This window comes from Anomaloglossus baeobatrachus, chromosome 5, assembly GCF_048569485.1.
Source record: "Anomaloglossus baeobatrachus isolate aAnoBae1 chromosome 5, aAnoBae1.hap1, whole genome shotgun sequence".
NCBI lineage: Eukaryota > Metazoa > Chordata > Amphibia > Anura > Aromobatidae > Anomaloglossus > Anomaloglossus baeobatrachus.
In genome coordinates, this window is record NC_134357.1 from 372591025 (window position 1) to 372611092 (window position 20068).

The 20068-nt window shown below is 49.7% G+C and overlaps 1 protein-coding gene across 1 annotated transcript in view; it reads right to left on the bottom strand.

The window, feature by feature from the left end:
• Positions 1 to 20068, bottom strand: part of TUBG1 (tubulin gamma 1) — a 76333-nt gene that overhangs the window by 36459 nt on the left and 19806 nt on the right. The window contains exons 3-8 of the mRNA XM_075349992.1: positions 18292 to 18459; positions 16718 to 16786; positions 16510 to 16589; positions 2981 to 3107; positions 2326 to 2412; positions 249 to 398 (exon numbers count right to left, since the gene is read on the bottom strand). Of these exons, the coding sequence (XP_075206107.1) occupies positions 249 to 398; positions 2326 to 2412; positions 2981 to 3107; positions 16510 to 16589; positions 16718 to 16786; positions 18292 to 18459 (681 nt within the window). The remainder of the gene's footprint in view (positions 1 to 248; positions 399 to 2325; positions 2413 to 2980; positions 3108 to 16509; positions 16590 to 16717; positions 16787 to 18291; positions 18460 to 20068) is intronic.

Below are 20068 nucleotides of genomic sequence, written 5' to 3' on the forward strand. Positions count from 1 at the left end.
AAATTTGTGAATGCTGAAACCATACTGATATGGAGAAAAAAAATTCAGGCAATTTTCGAATTATAAATTCCCTTTAATAAATATGTCAGCCTGTGCTCAACTAGAAGATACGTTCTGCTGCGTGCCCTCCCCAGCGGAAATCACCTACAAGGACAATAAGTTGTATCTTCTCAAGTATGTCACTTTTTGGCATTGTATCACCACTATTAATCTCCGGTACCAGCATTTCCCCCCACCCTTTGACTTACCGACTGGTCTGTAGTCAGTGGGGTGTAGCCAGTCATAAGGAAGTGTAGACGAGGAGTAGGGATGAGAGATGCAATTAATCCAATCAAATCATTGTTCATGTAGCCGGGATAGCGGAGGGTTGTAGTACTGGCGGACATTATGGTGGACACCTGTAAAACACAAACATCACAAATCTCACTCTTGTAAACTAGATGTTTCTATTCTTGCTGTTTTTCCCCAATAGCTGCCCCTCTTCTAATGGATTTTCCTGACAAACCTATGAGAATGGCAAGGCTCATTTATATCAATGGCTTCCTATAAACTAGAATAAAGAGCGCGCAGCACATACATGACCCGGTTGCGTCTTGATATTCTGGACCCAGTTTCAGTAGATCACCAGACCCCAGTTTTCCTGAAAGTGCGGGGACTGTGCACTAGGACAACTATCAGGCTTCGTACATGTTTCATATGCCAGTTTTAATGGTGGCGTGCAGGAATAAGATGCACTCGATTCACTTCTCAGTGGCGCGCCTTGTCAGAATGTTACTGCAGGAAGAGGCGTCATTTTTCTGGCGTAAGAAACGCCGTTAACTTTCCATGACTTTCACAGTCAATTGTAACGACGCCCCAGCTCCTCCTCAGCTTTGCCATCTAAAACTGGCATAAAAGCACAAAAAGGCACAACATTTTTGCGCAACTTCGTGTTGCACAAAAATTTGGAGTATTTTCCAAGTGTTCTAGGCCAGGTTTCTGGTGTAAACTCTTTGATTAACCTGGGCCATATGTTTAATGGGTGCCTTTATAGACTATGGATGCCTTTGTATGGCCTTAGCTAAACAACTTGGGAAGATGAGGTCACTGCCTAAATGTGGAAAGGTCTCAAGGGAGTCTGGACAGAAAACTGCTCAACATAGGAAAAGAAAAGCCACAGCCACCATCAGGAGTCTCTCAATCAATGTCCTTAGGGGAGCTCCAACCTGCAGCCTCCTCTAGGGTTGGATTTGAGAAGCTCTAACTTGCAGCCTCCTCAAGGGTTGTGTTTGAGGCCCTTCAGCCTGTAGCCTCTTCCAGGTCGTACATGAGGAGTTCTAACCTGCAGGCTCCTTGAAGGTCATGTTTGAAGGGATCTAACCTGCAACCCCATCCAGGGTCATGTTTGACAGGACAACAAACCAAGCACAAGAAGCTGCTGCTTTCCAAGCTTTCAGGGTTTGGTGAAACACTTTTTATTTGTGAAAATCATGGTTGAGGGAGGTACTGCGAGTATCAATGGTGCAGGAATAAATGCAGATCCAGTCTAACCCTCAACATAGTGCACCATACCCAGCACAGACCAGGTGATCCAGGACCCTGTAGGACCTGCTGCTAGAACTGCCCTATAGAGCAATGCCTGTATAGGGGCATTGTAGAGGTTTAAGATTTGTGCTTCTGGAGATCTAAGGCACCAAATTAATAGCGGTAAGGAAAAAATTCAGCTCACCTGTCACCCGAACAGTGAATCTTCAGGGTGCCTGAGATCCGCTGGTAGGTCCTAACCAGCATATAATGGACATCAGCAAAAGAGAAAAAAGGATCCAGCACGAATTCCTTCTTTAAAATGAATAATTTCTTTTCCTTTATAGGTGCACTTTAAAAACGTGTGAAGACCGAGGGTTGAGACATACATCAGTACATAGGATCGCTTAACGCGTTTCGGACTTCAAATTTAAAACCAACAGAGTCCTTAATCATAAGTCAAAGTCACTTATGATTAAGGACTCTGTTGGTTTTAAATTTGAAGTCCGAAACGCGTTAAGCGATCCTATGTACTGATGTATGTCTCAACCCTCGGTCTTCACACGTTTTTAAAGTGCACCAATAAAGGAAAAGAAATTATTCATTTTAAAGAAGGAATTTGTGCTGGATCCTTTTTTCTCTTTTGCGGATGACCAAATTAATAGCATTCTGTACTACACAGCTGAGTGGCACGGGGTTTTGACACTAATATGAGACACTAGTAACTTTTATTTTGTTAAAGAAACTGAAAAGGAAAGTATTTTCCCTATAGGTAGCCGATACCTATGTTGCAAAACAACTTCAAAGTAGTGACGTACTCACCAACTGGTTTATTTGAGAAAAGGATGGATTCTGTATGTGCAGTCTGTCTGTAGCGATTCTGTTCAATGCCGTGTTATCTAAAACCACCTACAAAGTAAATAGAAATGTAAGACCCAAATACAAGTAAATTAAGTGATTAGTTTTACACCTATTATGGCTAATTATAACTGTGGCACAAATTGCATTTAGGGAACTCCCAAGCACAATATATACTGTACTATGACTACAGCACAGCCAAAGTGGGTGGAACATGACAGATAGCCCAATTTTAAAGTTCATGAAAACCCATGCGCTGCCCTCTTTAAAAAGTTGTTCTCTAGCTTCATCTTCAGGAGCGCATTGCTCACCTGCCTGTTTGCTGGAGCAGCATGCTCCTTAAGACTGTCAGTTCAGATCAGCGGCATGGATGCCCCACGGGTCCAAACTGTGCACTTTACAATGATGCAGCAGCATTTGAGAAGCGCAGGGACAGTATAGCTGAGCGGATTGTGCACACCAGCAAACTTTAGATCAGTGCTTACAAGCTCCATTGAAATCGAGCTTGTAAATCTGAACGAGGATTTTTAACCATTAGAGATGTTGAGACAACCTCTAAGTCATGCACGGTGCATAACATAGTGTATCAGATTTGTCTAACACAGAGATGGCCACTTACCACACAGTCAGCATTTTGTGTCAGCCTCTTCAGCGTCAAGAGGGAATTGTAGGGCTGCACAACAACATCACTCATCTCATCCTGGTTTGGAAACACAGAGTAAGTCTGTACCAACTTCTTAGGATACCTGGAGTATACACAGAGGGGTCCTATGAAATTAGGCTTACAGAGCACTGTAACGCGATACAACGTAGGAGGCTACGAGGAACACATTTATGTAAAGGTATTTTCCAATCAACAAAGTACATTTTAATTAATAGATCTTGGAGATGTAGTATGATCAGACCATGTCCCTGTACGGTCAGACACAGCCATTACACAGTACATAGCAGGCACACATACTGTATATAAGATTATCTCAGCACAGGAACATTTCTATTTAACACATCCAATTGTGCCACTTATTATTCTATCTATTGATTAAAAAAGAGAATTTTGTTACTTACCGTAAATTCTTTTTCTTATAGTTCCGACATGGGAGACCCAGACCATGGGTGTATAGCTTCTGCCTCCGGAGGACACACAAAGTACTACACTCAAACGTGTAGCTCTTCCCTCCTAGCATATACACCCCCTGGTAGCCAGTCCTAGCCAGTTTAGTGCAAAAGCTGAAGGAGGACATCCACCCACAAGTAGAGACAGAGTAAAACCCGGAACAACCGGAACCTCTGTCTACAACAACAACAGCCGGTGAAAACACACGGAACAAGAAAACCTGCCAACAGGCAATAGGGAGGGTGCTGGGTCTCCCATGTCGGAACTATAAGAAAAAGAATTTACGGTAAGTAACAAAATTCTCTTTTTCTTCATCGTTCCTTATGGGAGACCCAGACCATGGGACGTTCTAAAGCAGTCCATGGGTGGGAATAAACAGAAAAACTGAGAAGTATGCGAAACCTAACTTCACAAATGGGCGACAGCCGCCTGAAGGATGCGTCTGCCCAAGCCCGCATCTGCCGAAGCATGAGCATGCACTGGGTAGTGCTTCGAAAAGGTATGCAGACTAATCCAAGTGGCAGTCTGACAGACCTGCTGAGCCGTAGCCTGGTGCCTGAAAGCCCAAGAGGCACCGACAGCTCTGGTCAAGTGTGCCTTGATCCCCGGCGGGGGAGGCACTTGAGTACACTGGTAGGCATTGGAAATGGCCGACCTAATCCAACGAGCCAGGGTCGGCTTAGATGCCGAGAGGCCCTTACGCTGACCAGTGGTCAGCACAAAAGAGAGGTGCACCGCCTAAGAACAGCGGTGCGAGACACATAGATCCGGAGCGCCCGCACCAGATCCAGGATATGCAACGCTTTTTCAAAGCGATGAACAGGAGCCGGACAAAAGGAAGGCAGGGAAAATGCCCCGGTTAAGGTGGAAGCAGCAACCACCTTAGGGAGAAAGTCCGGAGTCGGACGGAGAACCACCTTGTCTTGATGAAAAACCAAAAAAGGGGGTGACTCCGAAGAGAGTGCAGCCAAAACAGAGACTCTCTTGAGGGGAATTATGGCCACTAGAAAGACCACTTTCTGTGAAAGACGAAACAAAGAAACCTCCCTAAGAGGCTCAAAGGGGGGTTTCCGGAAGCCGTGAGGACCGGATTAAGGTCCCAGGGCTCCAAAGGCCGCCGGTAAGGCGGAATGATGTGAGATGCGCCCTGCATGAAGAAGCGCACCTGAGCCAGCCGGGCGATACGCCGCTGGCACAACACTGACAGAGCCGAGACCTGTCCCTTAAGGGAATTGAGGGATAGTCCTAGCTGTAGACCGGACTGTAGAAGGGACAGGAGGGTCGGCAAGGCCAAAAGGCCAAAGGACACTTCGGAGCTCGAGTCATAGTGGAGATGACTTCAGGAGGGATACCAGAAGTCGTCAAGATCCAGGACTCAAGAGCCACGCCGTCAATCTGAGAGCCGCAGAATTCTGGCGGAAAAACGGACCTTTTGAGAAAAGGTCTGGACGGTCCGAAAGATGCCATGGCAACTCTACGGACAGATGGAGCAGGTCAGGGTACCAAGCTTGCCTGGGTCAGTCTGGAGTATGAGAATGACCCGACGGCCCTCCTTACTGATCTTGCGCAGGACTCTGGGCAAGAGCTAGAGGGTGAAACACGTAAGACAGACGAAGCTGGAACCAAACTTGAACCAGTGCGTCTGCCGCAAAAACCTGAGGATCGTGGACCACGGTTGGACGGCTGAGATAATCTGCCTCACAGTTTTCCACGTCTGGGATGTGGGCTGCGGATATGGTGGACTAGGAGTCCTTCGTCCACTGAAGAATGCGTTGAGCCTCCAACATTGCCAGGCGGCTGAGTGTCCCGCCCTGGAGGTTGATGTAGGCAAACGCTGTCGCGTTGTCTGACTGGACTCGAATGTGCCCAGCCGCCAACAGATGGTGAAAGGCTTAGAGAGCTAGAAACACAGCTCTGATTTCCAGCACATTGATCCAGAGGGCTGATTCGGACAGAGTCCAAGTGCCCTGCGCTCCATGGTGGAGATATACTGCTCCCCAGCCGGATAGACTAGCATCCTGGTGAGGATCACCCGGGACGGGACCAGGAAGGAGCGTCCCTGAGACAGAGGGGCCGAAGCCACCACTGAAACGAGCCCCTGGTCTGTGGCGAAGCCACCACCCCGTGGAAGGAGGAAGTCCGCTTGTTCCAACAGCGGAAAATATCCAGCCGCAGAGGACGCAGGTGGAACTGGGCAAGGGAATCGCTTCCATTGACGCCACCATCTGATCCAGCACCTGTATTAGGTGCCTGATGGAACGACGTCGACCGCCAGCGGAGGGACTGCTGTTTGACTAAGGGCCGCTTCACAAGTGCCGAGAGAGTCTCGAATTGCGTCCCTGGATACGTGAACTTCTGGGTCGAAGTCAGAGTGGACTTGGACAGAATGACAAGCCACCCGAATTGGTTAGAGTGGCGAGAGTGAGCGAGGCACTCCGCTAACAGTCTGCACTGGATGAAGCCCAGACTAGAAGGCCGTCCAGGGCAAAAGGATCACTGCCAACCCCTAGAGGTGCAGGACCACAATCACAGCCGCCCCGACCTTGAGAATACTCGAGAGGCCGTGGCTAACCCCAAGGGAAGAGCCACGAATTGGACCACTGCGATTGCAAAACGTAGCCAACGCTGGTGTGAAACTGCGATTGGCACATGCAGATAGGCATCTCTGATGTCGATGGATGCTAGGGAATCTCCTTGGGTCATTGATTGATCGCCGAGACTCCATGCGAAAATGCCGCACCTGAACATGCTTGAGAAGCTTGAGATCCAGGTCGGAAGGCACCGCCCTCTTCGGGGACTAGGAATAGATTTAAGCAGAAATCTCAGAACCGTTCCCAGTCGGGAACCGGTACAATTACTCCATTGGCCTGCAAGAATGCCACGGCCTGTGAGAAGGCGGCGGCCTTGGAGCAGGGGGGAGTTGACAGAAAAGAAGGGAATTTTGTTTACTTACCGTAAATTCCTTTTCTTCTAGCTCCAATTGGGAGACCCAGACAATTGGGTGTATAGCTACTGCCTCCGGAGGCCGCACAAAGTACTACACTTAAAAGTGTAAGGCCCCTCCCCTTCTGGCTATACACCCCCCCGTGGGAGCACGGGTCCCTCAGTTTTAGTGCAAAAGCAAGAAGGAGGAAAGCCAATAACTGTTTCAAAAACAAATTCAATCCGATAAACAATATCGGAGAACGTAACTTATCAACATGAACAACATGTGCACCCGAAAAACAAATACCCTAAGAAAAAACAGGGCGGGTGCTGGGTCTCCCAATTGGAGCTAGAAGAAAAGGAATTTACGGTAAGTAAACAAAATTCCCTTCTTCTTTTTCGCTCCTAATTGGGAGACCCAGACAATTGGGACGTCCAAAAGCAGTCCCTGGGTGGGTAAAAGAATACCTCGTGATCGGGCTGTCAGGCAGCCCTTTCTTACAGGTGGGCCACCGCCGCCTGCAGGACTTGTCTACCTAGGCTGGCATCCGCCGAAGCGTAGGTATGCACCTGATAATGCTTGGTAAAAGTGTGCAGACTCGACCAGGTAGCCGCCTGGCACACCTGCTGAGCCGTAGCCTGATGCCGTAATGCCCAGGACGCACCCACGGCTCTGGTAGAATGGGCCTTCAGTCCAGAAGGAGTCGGAAGCCCAGCAGAACGGTAGGCGTGAAGAATTGGTTCCTTGATCCACCGCGCAAGGGTGGATTTGGAAGCTTGCGACCCTTTATGCTGACCAGCGACCAGGATAAAGAGTGCATCCGAACGGCGCAGAGTCGCCGTGCGGGAAATGTAGATCCTGAGTGCTCTCACCAGGTCCAACAGATGCAAACCCTTTTCAAATTGGTGAACTGGATGCGGACACAAAGATGGTAAAGTGATATCCTGATTGAGATGAAAGGAAGATACCACCTTGGGAAGAAACTCTGGAATTGGACGCAGTACTACCTTGTCTTGGTGAAACACCAGGAAGGGAGATTTGCAAGATAACGCCGCCAGCTCTGACACTCTCCGAAGAGACGTGACCGCCACCAGAAAAGCCACTTTCTGTGAAAGCCGAGAAAAGGAAATCTCCTTCATAGGCTCGAAAGGTGGCTTCTGGAGAGCAATTAGAACCTTGTTCAGATCCCAGGGTTCCAATGGCCGCTTGTAAGGGGGAACGATATGACAAACCCCTTGCAGGAACGTGCGTACCTTAGGAAGTCGCGCCAGGCGCTTCTGAAAGAATACGGATAGCGCAGAGACTTGTCCTTTAAGGGAGCTAAGCGACAAACCTTTTTCCAACCCAGACTGCAGGAAGGAAAGAAAAATAGGCAATGCAAATGGCCAGGGAGAAACTCCCTGAGCAGAGCACCAAGATAAGAATATCTTCCACGTTCTGTGGTAGATCTTGGCGGAGGATGGTTTCCTAGCCTGTCTCATGGTGGCAACAACATCGTGAGATAAACCTGAGGTCCCTAGGATCCAGGACTCAATGGCCACACAGTCAGGTTCAGGGCCGCAGAATTCAGATGGAAAAACGGCCCTTGAGACAGCAAGTCTGGACGGCCTGGTAGCGCCCACGGTTGTCCTACCGTGAGATGCCACAGATCCGGGTACCACGACCTCCTTGGCCAGTCTGGAGCGACGAGAATGGCGCAACGGCAGTCGGACCTGATTTTGCGGAGCACTCTGGGCAACAATGCCAGAGGTGGGAACACATAAGGTAGTCGGAACTGCGACCAATCCTAAACTAAGGCGTCTGCCGCCAGAGCTCGGTGATCGTGAGACCGTGCCATGAAAACCGGGACCTTGTTGTTGTGCCGTGACGCCATCAGGTCGACGTCCGGCATCCCCCAGCGGCGACAGATCTCCTGAAACACGTCCGGGTGAAGGGACCATTCCCCTGCGTCCATGCCCTGGCGACTGAGAAAGTCTGCTTCCCAGTTTTCCACGCCTGGGATGTGAACTGCGGATATGGTGGATGCTGTGTTTTCCACCCACGTCAGAATCCGCCGGACTTCTTGAAAGGCTTGCCGACTGCGTGTTCCCCCTTGGTGGTTGATGTACGCCACCGCTGTGGAATTGTCCGACTGAATCCGGATCTGCTTGCCCTCCAGCCACTGTTGGAAGGCTCGCAGAGCAAGATAGACTGCTCTGATTTCCAGAACATTGATCTGAAGGGTGGACTCTCTCTGAGTCCACGTACCCTGAGCCCTGTGGTGAAGAAACACTGCTCCCCACCCTGATAGGCTCGCATCTGTCGTGACCACCGCCCAGGATGGGGGTAGGAACGACTTTCCTTTTGACAATGAGGTGGGAAGAAGCCACCATCGGAGAGAGTCCTTGGCTGCCTGAGAGAGGGAGACATCCCTGTCGAGGGACGTCGACTTCCCGTCCCATTGGCGGAGAATGTCCCATTGTAGAGGGCGCAGATGAAACTGCGCGAAAGGGACTGCTTCCATTGCTGCCACCATCTTCCCTAGGAAATGCATGAGGCGCCTCAAGGAGTGGGACTGGTTCTGCAGGAGAGATTGCACCCCTGTCTGCAGAGAGCACTGCTTGTCCAGTGGAAGCTTCACTATCGCTGAGAGAGTATGAAACTCCATGCCAAGATATGTTAGTGATTGGATCGGGGTTAGATTTGACTTTGAAAAGTTGATAATCCACCCGAAACTCTGGAGAGTCTTCAGTGCCACGTCCAGACTGTGTTGGCATGCCTCTTGAGAGGGTGCCTTTATAAGTAGATCGTCCAAATACGGGATCACGGAGTGACCCTGCGAGTGCAGGACAGCTACTACTGCTGCCATGACCTTGGTGAAGACCCGAGGGGCTGTTGCCAGCCCGAAAGGTAACGCTACGAACTGCAGGTGTTCGCTTTCTATAACGAAGCGTAGAAAACGCTGATGCTCTGGCGCAATCGGCACGTGAAGATAAGCATCTTTGATGTCTATTGATGCTAAGAAATCTCCTTGAGACATTGAGGCTATGACGGAGCGTAGAGATTCCATCCGGAACCTCCTGGTTTTTACGTGTTTGTTGAGCAACTTTAGATCCAGGACGGGCCGAAAGGACCCGTCCTTCTTTGGCACCACAAACAGATTGGAGTAAAAACCGTGACCTTGTTCCTGAAGAGGAACGGAAGTCACCACTCCTTCCGCCTTTAGAGCGGCCACCGCCTGCAGCAGAGCATCGGCTCGGTCGGGCGGTGGGGAAGTTCTGAAGAAACGAGTTGGAGGACGAGAGCTGAACTCTATCCTGTACCCGTGAGACAGAATGTCCCTCACCCAACGGTCTTTGACCTGTGACAGCCAAATGTCGCCAAAGCGGGAGAGCCTGCCACCGACCAAGGATGCGGAGAGAGGAGGCTGAAAGTCATGAGGAAGCCGTCTTGGTAACGGTTCTTCCTGCTGTCTTTTTTGGGCGTGACTGAGTCCGCCAAGAATCTGAGCCTCTCTGATCCTTTTGAGTCCTTTTGGACGAGGAGACTTGGGACCTGCCTGAGCCTCGAAAGGACCGAAAACCAGACTGACCCCTCCTTTGTTGGGGCTTGTTTTGTCTGTGTTGAGGTAAGGATGAGTCCTTACCCTTGGAGTGTTTAATGATTTCATCCAAACGCTCCCCAAACAATCGGTCACGAGAAAAAGGCAAACTGGTTAAGCACTTCTTGGAAGCAGAATCTGCCTTCCATTCTCTCAACCACAGGGCTCTGCGCAAAACCACGGAGTTGGCTGACGCCACCGCCGTACGGCTCGTAGAGTCCAGGACAGCATTAATCGCGTAAGACGCGAATGCAGACATTTGAGAGGTCAATGGTGCCACCTGCAGGGCAGATGTACGTGTGACCGAGTCGACTTGTATAAGCCCAGCTGAAATGGCTTGGAGTGCCCATACGGCTGCAAAAGCTGGCGCCAACGACGCTCCAATAGCTTCATAGATGGATTTCAGCCAGAGCTCCATCTGCCTGTCAGTGGCATCTTTAAGTGCCGCTCCATCTTCTACTGCAACTAAAGATCTAGCTGCAAGCCTGGAGATTGGAGGGTCCACCTTGGGAAACTGGGTCCAACCCTTGACCACGTCAGGGGGGAAAGGATAGCGTGTATCTTTAAGCCGTTTAGAAAACCGCTTCTCAGGATAAGCGTGGTGTTTCTGGATTGCATCTCTAAAGTCAGAGTGGTCCAGAAAAGTGCTTAATTTACGCTTGGGATATCTGAAATGGAATTTCTCCTGCTGTGAAGCTGCCTCCTCCGCAGGAGGAGCTGGCGGGGAAATATCTAACATCCTATTGATGGACGCTATAAGATCATTCACTATGGCGTCACCATCCGGTGTATCCAGATTGAGAGCGGTCCCAGGATCAGAATCTTGATCAGTTACATCCGCCTCATCACCCATAGATTCGTCCCGCTGGGATCCTGACCAGTGAGACGAAGTTGAGGGCCCCTCATAACGAGCCCGCTTAGGTTGTCTGGGACTGTTGTCTGAGTCAGAATCGTCACCCTGGGGTGCATGTGACACCCCCGGAGCTGGGAAGTGTTCCAGCTGAGGGGGACCAGGGAGCAATGATGCCACAGTGTCCATGGTCTGAGTTACTGGTCTAGACTGCAATGTTTCAAGAATCTTTGACATGGTCATAGACAATCTGTCAGCAAAAGCTGCAAACTCCGTTCCTGTCACCTGGACAGCATTCACAGGTGGTACACTCTGGGTCACGTCCAGCAGAGGCCCCGGCTGTGCAAGTTGCACAGGGGCCGAGCACTGCACACAATGGGGGTCAGTGGAACCTGCCGGTAGAGCAGCCCCACATGCGGTACAGGCACCATATAATGTCTGTGCCTTGGCACCCTTGCGTTTTGCGGACGACATGCTGTTGCCTCCTTGTAATCTAGGAGGGTATATAGCCGAGAATCACCAGCGACCGTACAGTACAAAGTATTTGCAAACACAAAATACTCAGTATACAAACGGCACAAGCGGGGGTGAGCCCTTGAGGGCTGCTTACCGCCCGCTGAACAGCGGGTAGGAGGCCGTAGAATCCCGTGTCTGGGTCTCCCCGTCTCCCCTCTGCAGCTCAGCGTGCAGGCAGGAATGGCTGCCGGCGTTCTGTGAAGAGGGGCGGACCGTGGGCGTGCCACAAACAAAGTGCGGGAAACTGCGTCCTACTGTGCCTGGTGTGAGGGCTGGAGTATGTAAAAAAGACTCCAGCCCTCAGCGCTGATGCTCTGTACAGCGTCCCGCCCTCCTCCTGACTGGCAGGTGCGGAGGCGGGAACGAACGAACTAGGCCGCAAAAGCCGGGGACTGTAGTAATAAGCGCGGCCGTGATATATGCACGGTCAGCGCGGAAGTCCCCGGCGCACCACAAGTCCCAGCCGCGTCGCAGTCCCAGCGGCCGGCGCGACCGTTCTCCCTGAGTCTACCCACTCAGCTAAGCTGAAGTGAGGAAATGGCACAAGCGCAGCAGCGCTGTTGTCCCCGGCGCACTAACACACCCAGCAATGCTGCGGTGTGCGCGCGTATGCACGGGGACACAGAGTACCTTGACGGAGCAGGGCCATGTCCCTGAAGATACTCAGCTCCATATCCAGCGGCTTCTCCAGGGGCTGCGGATGGAGCACGGTCTCAGTGCCTGGAGACCGGTAAAATCCCACTTCGCCCAGAGCCCTAATGGGGATGGGGAAGGAATCAGCATGTGGGCTCCAGCCTCCGTACCCGCAATGGGTACCTCAACCTTAACAAGCACCACCGACAGAAAGTGGGGTGAGAAGGGAGCATGCTGGGGGCCCTGTATGGGCCCTCTTTTCTTCCATCCGACATAGTCAGCAGCTGCTGCTGACTAAATAGTGGAGCTATGCGTGCGTGTCTGACCTCCTTCGCACAAAGCAAAAACTGAGGGACCCGTGCTCCCACGGGGGGGTGTATAGCCAGAAGGGGAGGGGCCTTACACTTTTAAGTGTAGTACTTTGTGCGGCCTCCGGAGGCAGTAGCTATACACCCAATTGTCTGGGTCTCCCAATTAGGAGCGAAAAAGAAAATCTGTTTGGCGGGCTGGATAGAATTCTATCCTGTAGCCGTGGGAGATGGAATCCCGCATCCACTGATCGGAGACGTGTTAAAACCATACGTCGCCAAAGTGGGAGAGCCTGCCACTGACCAAGGACGTTGCTGGCGTGACCAGATAGCCAGGAGGAGGCTGACTTAGTGGCAGCATCTCCTGCGGTCCTCTGAGGACGCGGCTTTGTGCGCCATTTGGGTTTACGATCCTTGGCTGAGCTAGTGGACGAGGCCGAGGGCTTAGAGAACGATCAGATGGAGGAACGAAAAGAACGAAACCTCGACTGATTCCTGCCCTGGACAGGTTTCTGGTTTAGGTTTGTGGCATGGAAGAACTCTTCCCGCCAAGAGCTTCCTTAATAATTTCATCCAGTTGTTCCCGAATAGTCTGGTCCCAGCAAAGGGGAGCACAGCAAGGAACTTCTTTAGAAGCATCTGCCTTCCACTTCCGAAGCCACAGGAGCCTGCGGATAGCGAGGAAATTAGCCGAGGCCACCGCAGTGCGGTGAGAGTCTCCAGCATGGCAGACATGGCATAGGATGAAAAGACTGAAGTCTGGAAGTTAAGGCAACCATTTCGGACATAGAGTCCCTGTGAGGGAATGCATCTCCTCTAGAGAAGCAGAGATGGCTTTGAAAGCCCGCACTGCTGCAAAAGCTGAGGAGAACGAGGCCCCTGCCGCCTCCATACAGATTTGGCCAGAAGGACAACCTGGCGGACAGCAAAACCTTAAGTGAGGAGCCATCAGCCACTGATACAACGGTCCGGGCTGAGCCACCTTTGGTGAATGAGCCCACTCATTGACCACCACTGGTGGAAAGGGAAAACTGTCATCAGAACCACGCTTTGGGAAGCGTTTGTCAGAGCAGACCCTGGGCTTGGTCACAGTGGCCTGAAAACTGGAGCGGTTAAGAAACACACTCCTCGTTCTCTTAGGCAAGGGAAACTCTGGCGGATTGAGATCCAGCACAGAATTAAAGTACAGTGGGATCCTTAGAGAGGTGCCGTCAGCCACTGATACAACTATCCGGGCTGAAAGTCTAGACACCGGAGGGACCACCCTTGGTGAATGAGCCCACTCCTTGACCACCTCTGGTGGAAGGGGGAAACAGTCATCAGAACCATGCTTTGGGAGCGTCTGTCAGGACAAGCTCTGGGCTTGGTCACAGTGGGCTGAAAACTGGAGTTGTTAAGAAACACACTCCTTGTTCTCTTTAAGGTATACTGATGCCTTTCTGCCAGAGGGGGATGCTCCCCTGATACAGGCGGATGGAGGTCCAGTACAAATATAATGGACGTAATCAAATCATTAGCATCTGCATCACCTTCGGACAGATCAATGATACATGAAGTAGTGTCCGAGCCCCTAGTAAAGACATCCTCCCTGTCCAGAGAGTCAGCTCGTGAATCAGAACTGCGGGACGGGGAAGGACAGGGGACCCTGCGTCTCCGTTGTAGGAGGACGGGGTCTGAGACCATGTGAGCTTTGCTGAGCGAGCCGTAGCAGCAGAAGCGCCCTGAGAAGGGGGCTAATGCATGCTCAGCAGAGTCCGGGACAGCTGTCCCCTGGAAGAGCGGATTCTACCCAAACCGGGGGTTCAGCCATCGGAGTCGGAGCAGCTGGAGGGACCACTGATGAGCCTCCAGGCTGAGGGACCACTGTGTTTATGTGCTCGGTACAGGCAGTACGAGTCTACATGCAGTGCATATTAAGAACAGCCTTGCAGCCTTGCTCTGATGTGAGACATGCTGCAGAAGTGGGGGCTCTGTCCAGAATGACCCCCAGCAGAGTATATAAACAGAGAATATAAGCAGCTGCACAACCGGAGGTTGTGGCTTGCCAGACCGTTTAACATACACTTCTGTGCCCTCCAGACCCCCAGCCCAGGCCCCCATTTGTCACAATGTGGTATCTCTGTGCCTATGCAGACACTGAGAACGCTGAGAAAATGGCGACCGGAGCGAGGAGAGGGGGCGGGGCCTACTCTGAGAGCGGGCAAATGAGGTAGACAGGGGAGGGAATCCTTCCTCAGTGAGGAGTGTCCTTTCCCTGTGCTGAACAGCCGCTGGGCGGAGCCGCACTGTCCCTCTGCATGACTGACATGCAGGGGCAGTGAAAACCGAAACTAGGCCTCAGGCGAAGCCGGGGCCTAGATTTAAACATGCGGCCAGCGTGCAGGCACCATCGGCGCGGTTCTCCAGTGAAAACTGGAGAACCAGCCGGAAATGTTAACACAATCATAAAACACACTCTCCCCAATAAATAAAGTACAAGGGACCCCTGGAAAGACCACTTTCTGTGGGAAAAACGTCTCAGTACTTAGCTTGTGAGACGCAGGTGCCAGGTCCCTGGGAGGTGAGCGCTCCGTCCGGCAGAATCCTGAAAGGGCTGCGGATGGAGACCCGTCTCCTGCAAAGCAGTGAGAACCGTGATGGCTCCCACTTCAAGCCAGAGCCCCAGGGGATGGTGAAGGAGCGCGGCATGTGAAGGCTCCAGCCTTGGAAAATCAACCTTAACAGCACCGCCGACACAGTGGGGTGAGAAGGGACATGCCGGGAGTCCAGACTGGACCCGCTTTTCTTCCAAATCTTTGAAATACAAAAAATCAAAAATCAGAGAATGCATGTGTGTCTGACCTCCTGAACACAAAGCATTGAACTGGTTAGGACTGGCTACCAGGGGGTGTATATGCTAGGAGGGAGGAGCTACACGTTTGAGTGTAGTACTTTGTGTGTCCTCCGGAGGCAGAAGCTATACACCCATGGTCTGGGTCTCCCATAAGGAACGATGAAGAAATGTAGTTTGTTCTTGGACAAACCCTTTAACACAAATCCTTAAAAGGAACCTGTAACCTGAAATTGCAGCCATCATGTTATAGAGAAGTAGCGTAGCAGATTGATCTATAGTTTTGAGACACAAAATTCCAGATAACTTTTGTTTTAATCATTTAAATCTCTGCTTTCTCTTGGGTTTTCGGTCCAGTGGGTGGTCGTAGCAGTGATTGACAGCTTTATTTGTATAAGTGAGCTTACAGACATTGCTGTCAATGGACCAAAAATCCCAGACGATTTAATTATGAAAACACAAGTTATGCTGATTTTTTTTCTCACAAAATTATATAATCAATCAGCTCTGCTACCCTGCTCTATAACATAGTGTCGGCAGATTGGACTGCATTTTCAGGGTGACAGATTCCCTTTAAAGCGCAACAATCACCAGGATTTTCCTATATAACCTAAAGCCAGTGCTATACTGGCACTATCAGGCTGATTCTATACATACCTTTAGTTGTCAGATTAGATGTATCAGTTTTGAAATACAGCAAGTAAAGTCTGTAAAATGAGCAGCTTTTTGAATGACAGCAACTGCCGATCAGCTAACAGATGGGGTGGATATTCATAATGATTCCAGCCCCCCTTCTTGTCCATCCTTCCTCTGTTATTTATTCTAATTCTATTATAGAATTGTTTTACTATCTAACTAGAAGGACCTGTGCTGACATACCCATGTGGCCAGAAGGGGCGGGGCCTCAACCAACATAGCTGATACCAGGAAGCAACATTATTTTTCTCTTGGCTGAGGCCCCGCTCCTTCTGGTTACATGGGTATGATGTCAGCACAGGTCCTTCTAGTTAGATAGTAAAACGATTCAATAACAGAATTACCATAAATAGCAGGGGGAGTATGGACAGGCAGGGGGAGTATGGACAGGCAGGGGGCAGAAATCACTAAGACTATCCACCCTAGCTATCAGCTGATCGGCAGCTGCTGTCATTCATAAAGCTGCTGATTCTACAAACTTTACTTGCTTGTGTTTCAAAACTGATACATCCTAGCTGACAACTAAAGGTCTGTATAGAATCAGCCTGATAGTGCCAGTATAGCACTGGCTTTACGTTAGATAGGAAAATCCTGGTGATAGGTGCGCTTTAAAAGAGGAACATCACAAGGCTTTATATATAAGATAGTCCCATGCTGTCAGACCCCTAGTTCTCCACAAATAGAATGACTCCTACCTGTCATTTAGTCTCTCCAATAGGTACGATCCTAAACCAGAACCGGTGCCTCCAGCAATGGAATGGCAAAGGACAAATCCCTGTTACAAAAGAAGACAATACATTTCCATTGCATATTCATTAGACAGTATAAAAAACTAAATCCTAACTGCAGCACCTGCTCCTGTGAGGCGTCCAATGTTTGCCATCTGCTTTTACGACTACTCACCTCCAGGCTATCACTGCCGTCAGCTTCCCGATCAATAATGTCAAATATATCTTCATGGATTTTCTCACCCTAGAAAAGTAGTAAAACTCATTTTATTATTACGCATATGCATAGGTATCGCTAGCCTTATTTGGCTCCAGCAAGTGACAGTGACCTGTATTAACACTAACATGATGCCAATACAGTTTAATCTGACGGTGGAGCAGGGAGGCACAGGCTCCGTTCTCTAGCACTTGCTGTCTTGCAGGCCACAAGCTGCTTTACGCCCTAGCAATGCCCCTGCTATATGAAGGAGATGCTCTAATATTGTAGCATAGAACCCTAGTAATTCAGGCGACGGCATGGGAAAGTGCCACGGGCAGCTACTGTCTATGTGCCACCATTATAGTCCTTCACAACAAAGGAAAGACGTCAGACTTTCCATACAATAGACCTTTGAGGACCTGTATGTACAGGAGAAGACTAAACAGCCCTGTTCTCCCTGACAATGGAAACCTTCTGTGCGGGGTAATCACCTATGTAAAGACTATAATCTTCTCTGTCACTAGATGTAATGAAAATGATGCTATAGAAATTAAGGAAAGAGTAAAGTCCCAGTCACACACAACAACTTACCAGCGATCCCGAAAACGATGTGTCCTGATAGGGATCGCAGGTAAGTCGCTGGGAGGTCGCAGGTGAGATGTCACACAGTCAGATCTTACCAGCGATGCAGGAACAATACAGGTCGCAGTAGCGATCTGTATAACGATCTCAGCAGTCACTGTGACCCTGTCACACAGTGTCAAACACAGCGATGTGTCCTGTGTGCTGCCCAGCAGGACATCGCCTTTGAAGAAAATGGCATTGACCATTCTGCACGACTAGAGATCTCACAGCAGGGGCCTGATCGCTGGTAGGTGTCACACATAACAAGATCGCTAACGGGATCGCTACTGCGTCACAGAAACCGTGACTCAGCTGCGATCTCGCTAGCGATCTCGTTATGTGTGACGGTACATTAAGCAGTGACCTGGCCCCTGCTGTGAGATCGCTGATCGTTATACACTGTTCTGGTTTATTTTCTTCAAAGGCGATGTCTTGCTGGGCAGGACACATCGCTGTGTTTGACACTGTGTGACAGGGTCACAGTGACAGCAGAGATCGTTATACAGGTCACTACTGCGACCTGTATCGTTACTGAGTCGTTGGTAAGTTCTAACTGTGTGACATCTCACCAGCGACCTCCCAGTGACTTACCAGCGATCCCTATCAGGTCGCATCGTTTTCGAGATCGCTGGTAAGTCGCTACATGTGACGGGGGCTTAAAGGAAAGTAGAGGAAAGCTGAAGTTGTCATTATTATGACATTAAAAAAAAAAAAGCCATTAGGACAAGGACACAAAGCGGCGCCAACAAACCATGCCCCTACACTGGCCAAGGGCTTCATGATTTTGCCAGTAAAACTCCAACTTTAACCATAAATTTATACAGCCAATCACCACCGCATGTGAGACGTTTTCGGCCCTGGCTACGTGTGGCTCTATCCATATATTATCATACAGAGCAATCCAGTGAGCCTTATTGCACACTCACCTGTGAAAAGCCACTAGCCCAGTTGTTCCCAGCCCCTCCGCCATGTTCGGACAGGTAGATGTTCTCGGGGTTGTAGAGGTTGGCATATGGGGAGTTTAAGATGGAGTGAATAACTCTGGGCTCCAGATCCAGCAGCACGGCTCGAGGGATGTAGTGCTCATCATCAGCCTGGAATAGGAGACATCCAATGTAAGTCAATGTCACCTGTCACCATTCTGCTCGTACGTAGACGTATCTCCTCATAGAACCAATGTTTGCTATCTACACCCAGGGGACTGATATTCATAAGGCAGAATACCAGATCACCAGACCAATATTACATTGTGTATGGGCTCACAGTCGTAAATTCCAGGCCAGTTGAAAAATGGACAATATTAAAGATTAACGATCACCATCCACCCAGAAATGTGTCTTGTGAGCTGAACAGATTAATGGCCATAATGGATTGTCAGATACTACAAAATGAAGAATAGTAAACTCCTTCCTGTTATTAATATTAATTCCGTCCAACCACTTGTGGAAACTATTGTAAAATAGCATCCAAAAAGATATTATATCCAGGGAACCGTAGACAGGGATAGGTAGAAGTTCCATTTATTAGCAAAAATTAAAAATCCACGGTACAGGCTTGCATAGAAGACTAAGGAAAATATCGCAATCCAACAATAAGCGAATTGCTACATCTTATTCATGGATGCAAGAGGTTCTCTTGTTCCACACAATATGTTGGATGTACAATAAGATCAGAGAGGGGAGGTAATTTTCAGACAAAGATCCTCAATCGGGAATCATATAGGATTTTCAACTTGTGTACAAGGACCCCGCAGGGATTAAATATCTGTGAAGATCTTATTACATAGTATAATTGATGATGAGGTTTATACTAATATTTCTCAAATGTATATTATCATTATTTATATGAACAGTGTTGATCAAAATTCTTTTCATGTGTGTTGTTTTTAGGGCACACTCACACGAGCGTGAAAAATCGGACGAGTGCAATGCGAGAAAATCTCGCATTGCACTCTGACCTATGTTAGTCAATGAGGGAGAGCAGTTGGTCAGCTTTTCTCATCCAGATTATGGATGCGAGAAAAGCGGCAACATGCTGTGATTTTCTGCGAGAGCCGTATCCCTCGCACCCATTCAAGTGAATGGGTGCAAGAGAAACATCGGACTGCACTCGGATGTTATCCCAGTGCAGTGCAATATACACACAGGCTGACAAATGGAGGAGATGGAAGGATTAACCCCTCCCTCTCCTCCGTAGCTGTGACCCAATTGCAATATTGGGTTAGGGGTACTTCACACACAGCGAGATCGCTACTGAGATCGCTGCTGAGTCACGGTTTTTGTGACCTCATTAGCGATCTCGCTGTGTGTGACACTGAGCAGTGATCTGGCCCCTGCTGTGAGATCGCTGCTCGTTACACACAGCCCTGGTTCGTTTTTTTATTGTTGCTCTCCCGCTGATAAGCACACATCGCTGTGTGTGACAGCAAGAGAGCAACAATCCTGAATGTGCAGGGAGCAGGAGCCGGCGTCTGACAGCCTGTGGTAAGCTGTAACCAAGGTAAACATCGGGTAACCAAGGTGGTTACCCGATATTTACCTTCGTTACCAGCCTCCGCAGCTCTCACGCTGCCAGTGTCGGCTCCTGCTCCCTGCACACGCTAAGCTAAGCGGTGTGTGCTCGTAACTAAGGTAAACATCAGGTAACCATACCCGATGTTTACCTTAGTTACCAGTGTCCGCAGCTTCCAGACGCCGGCTCCGT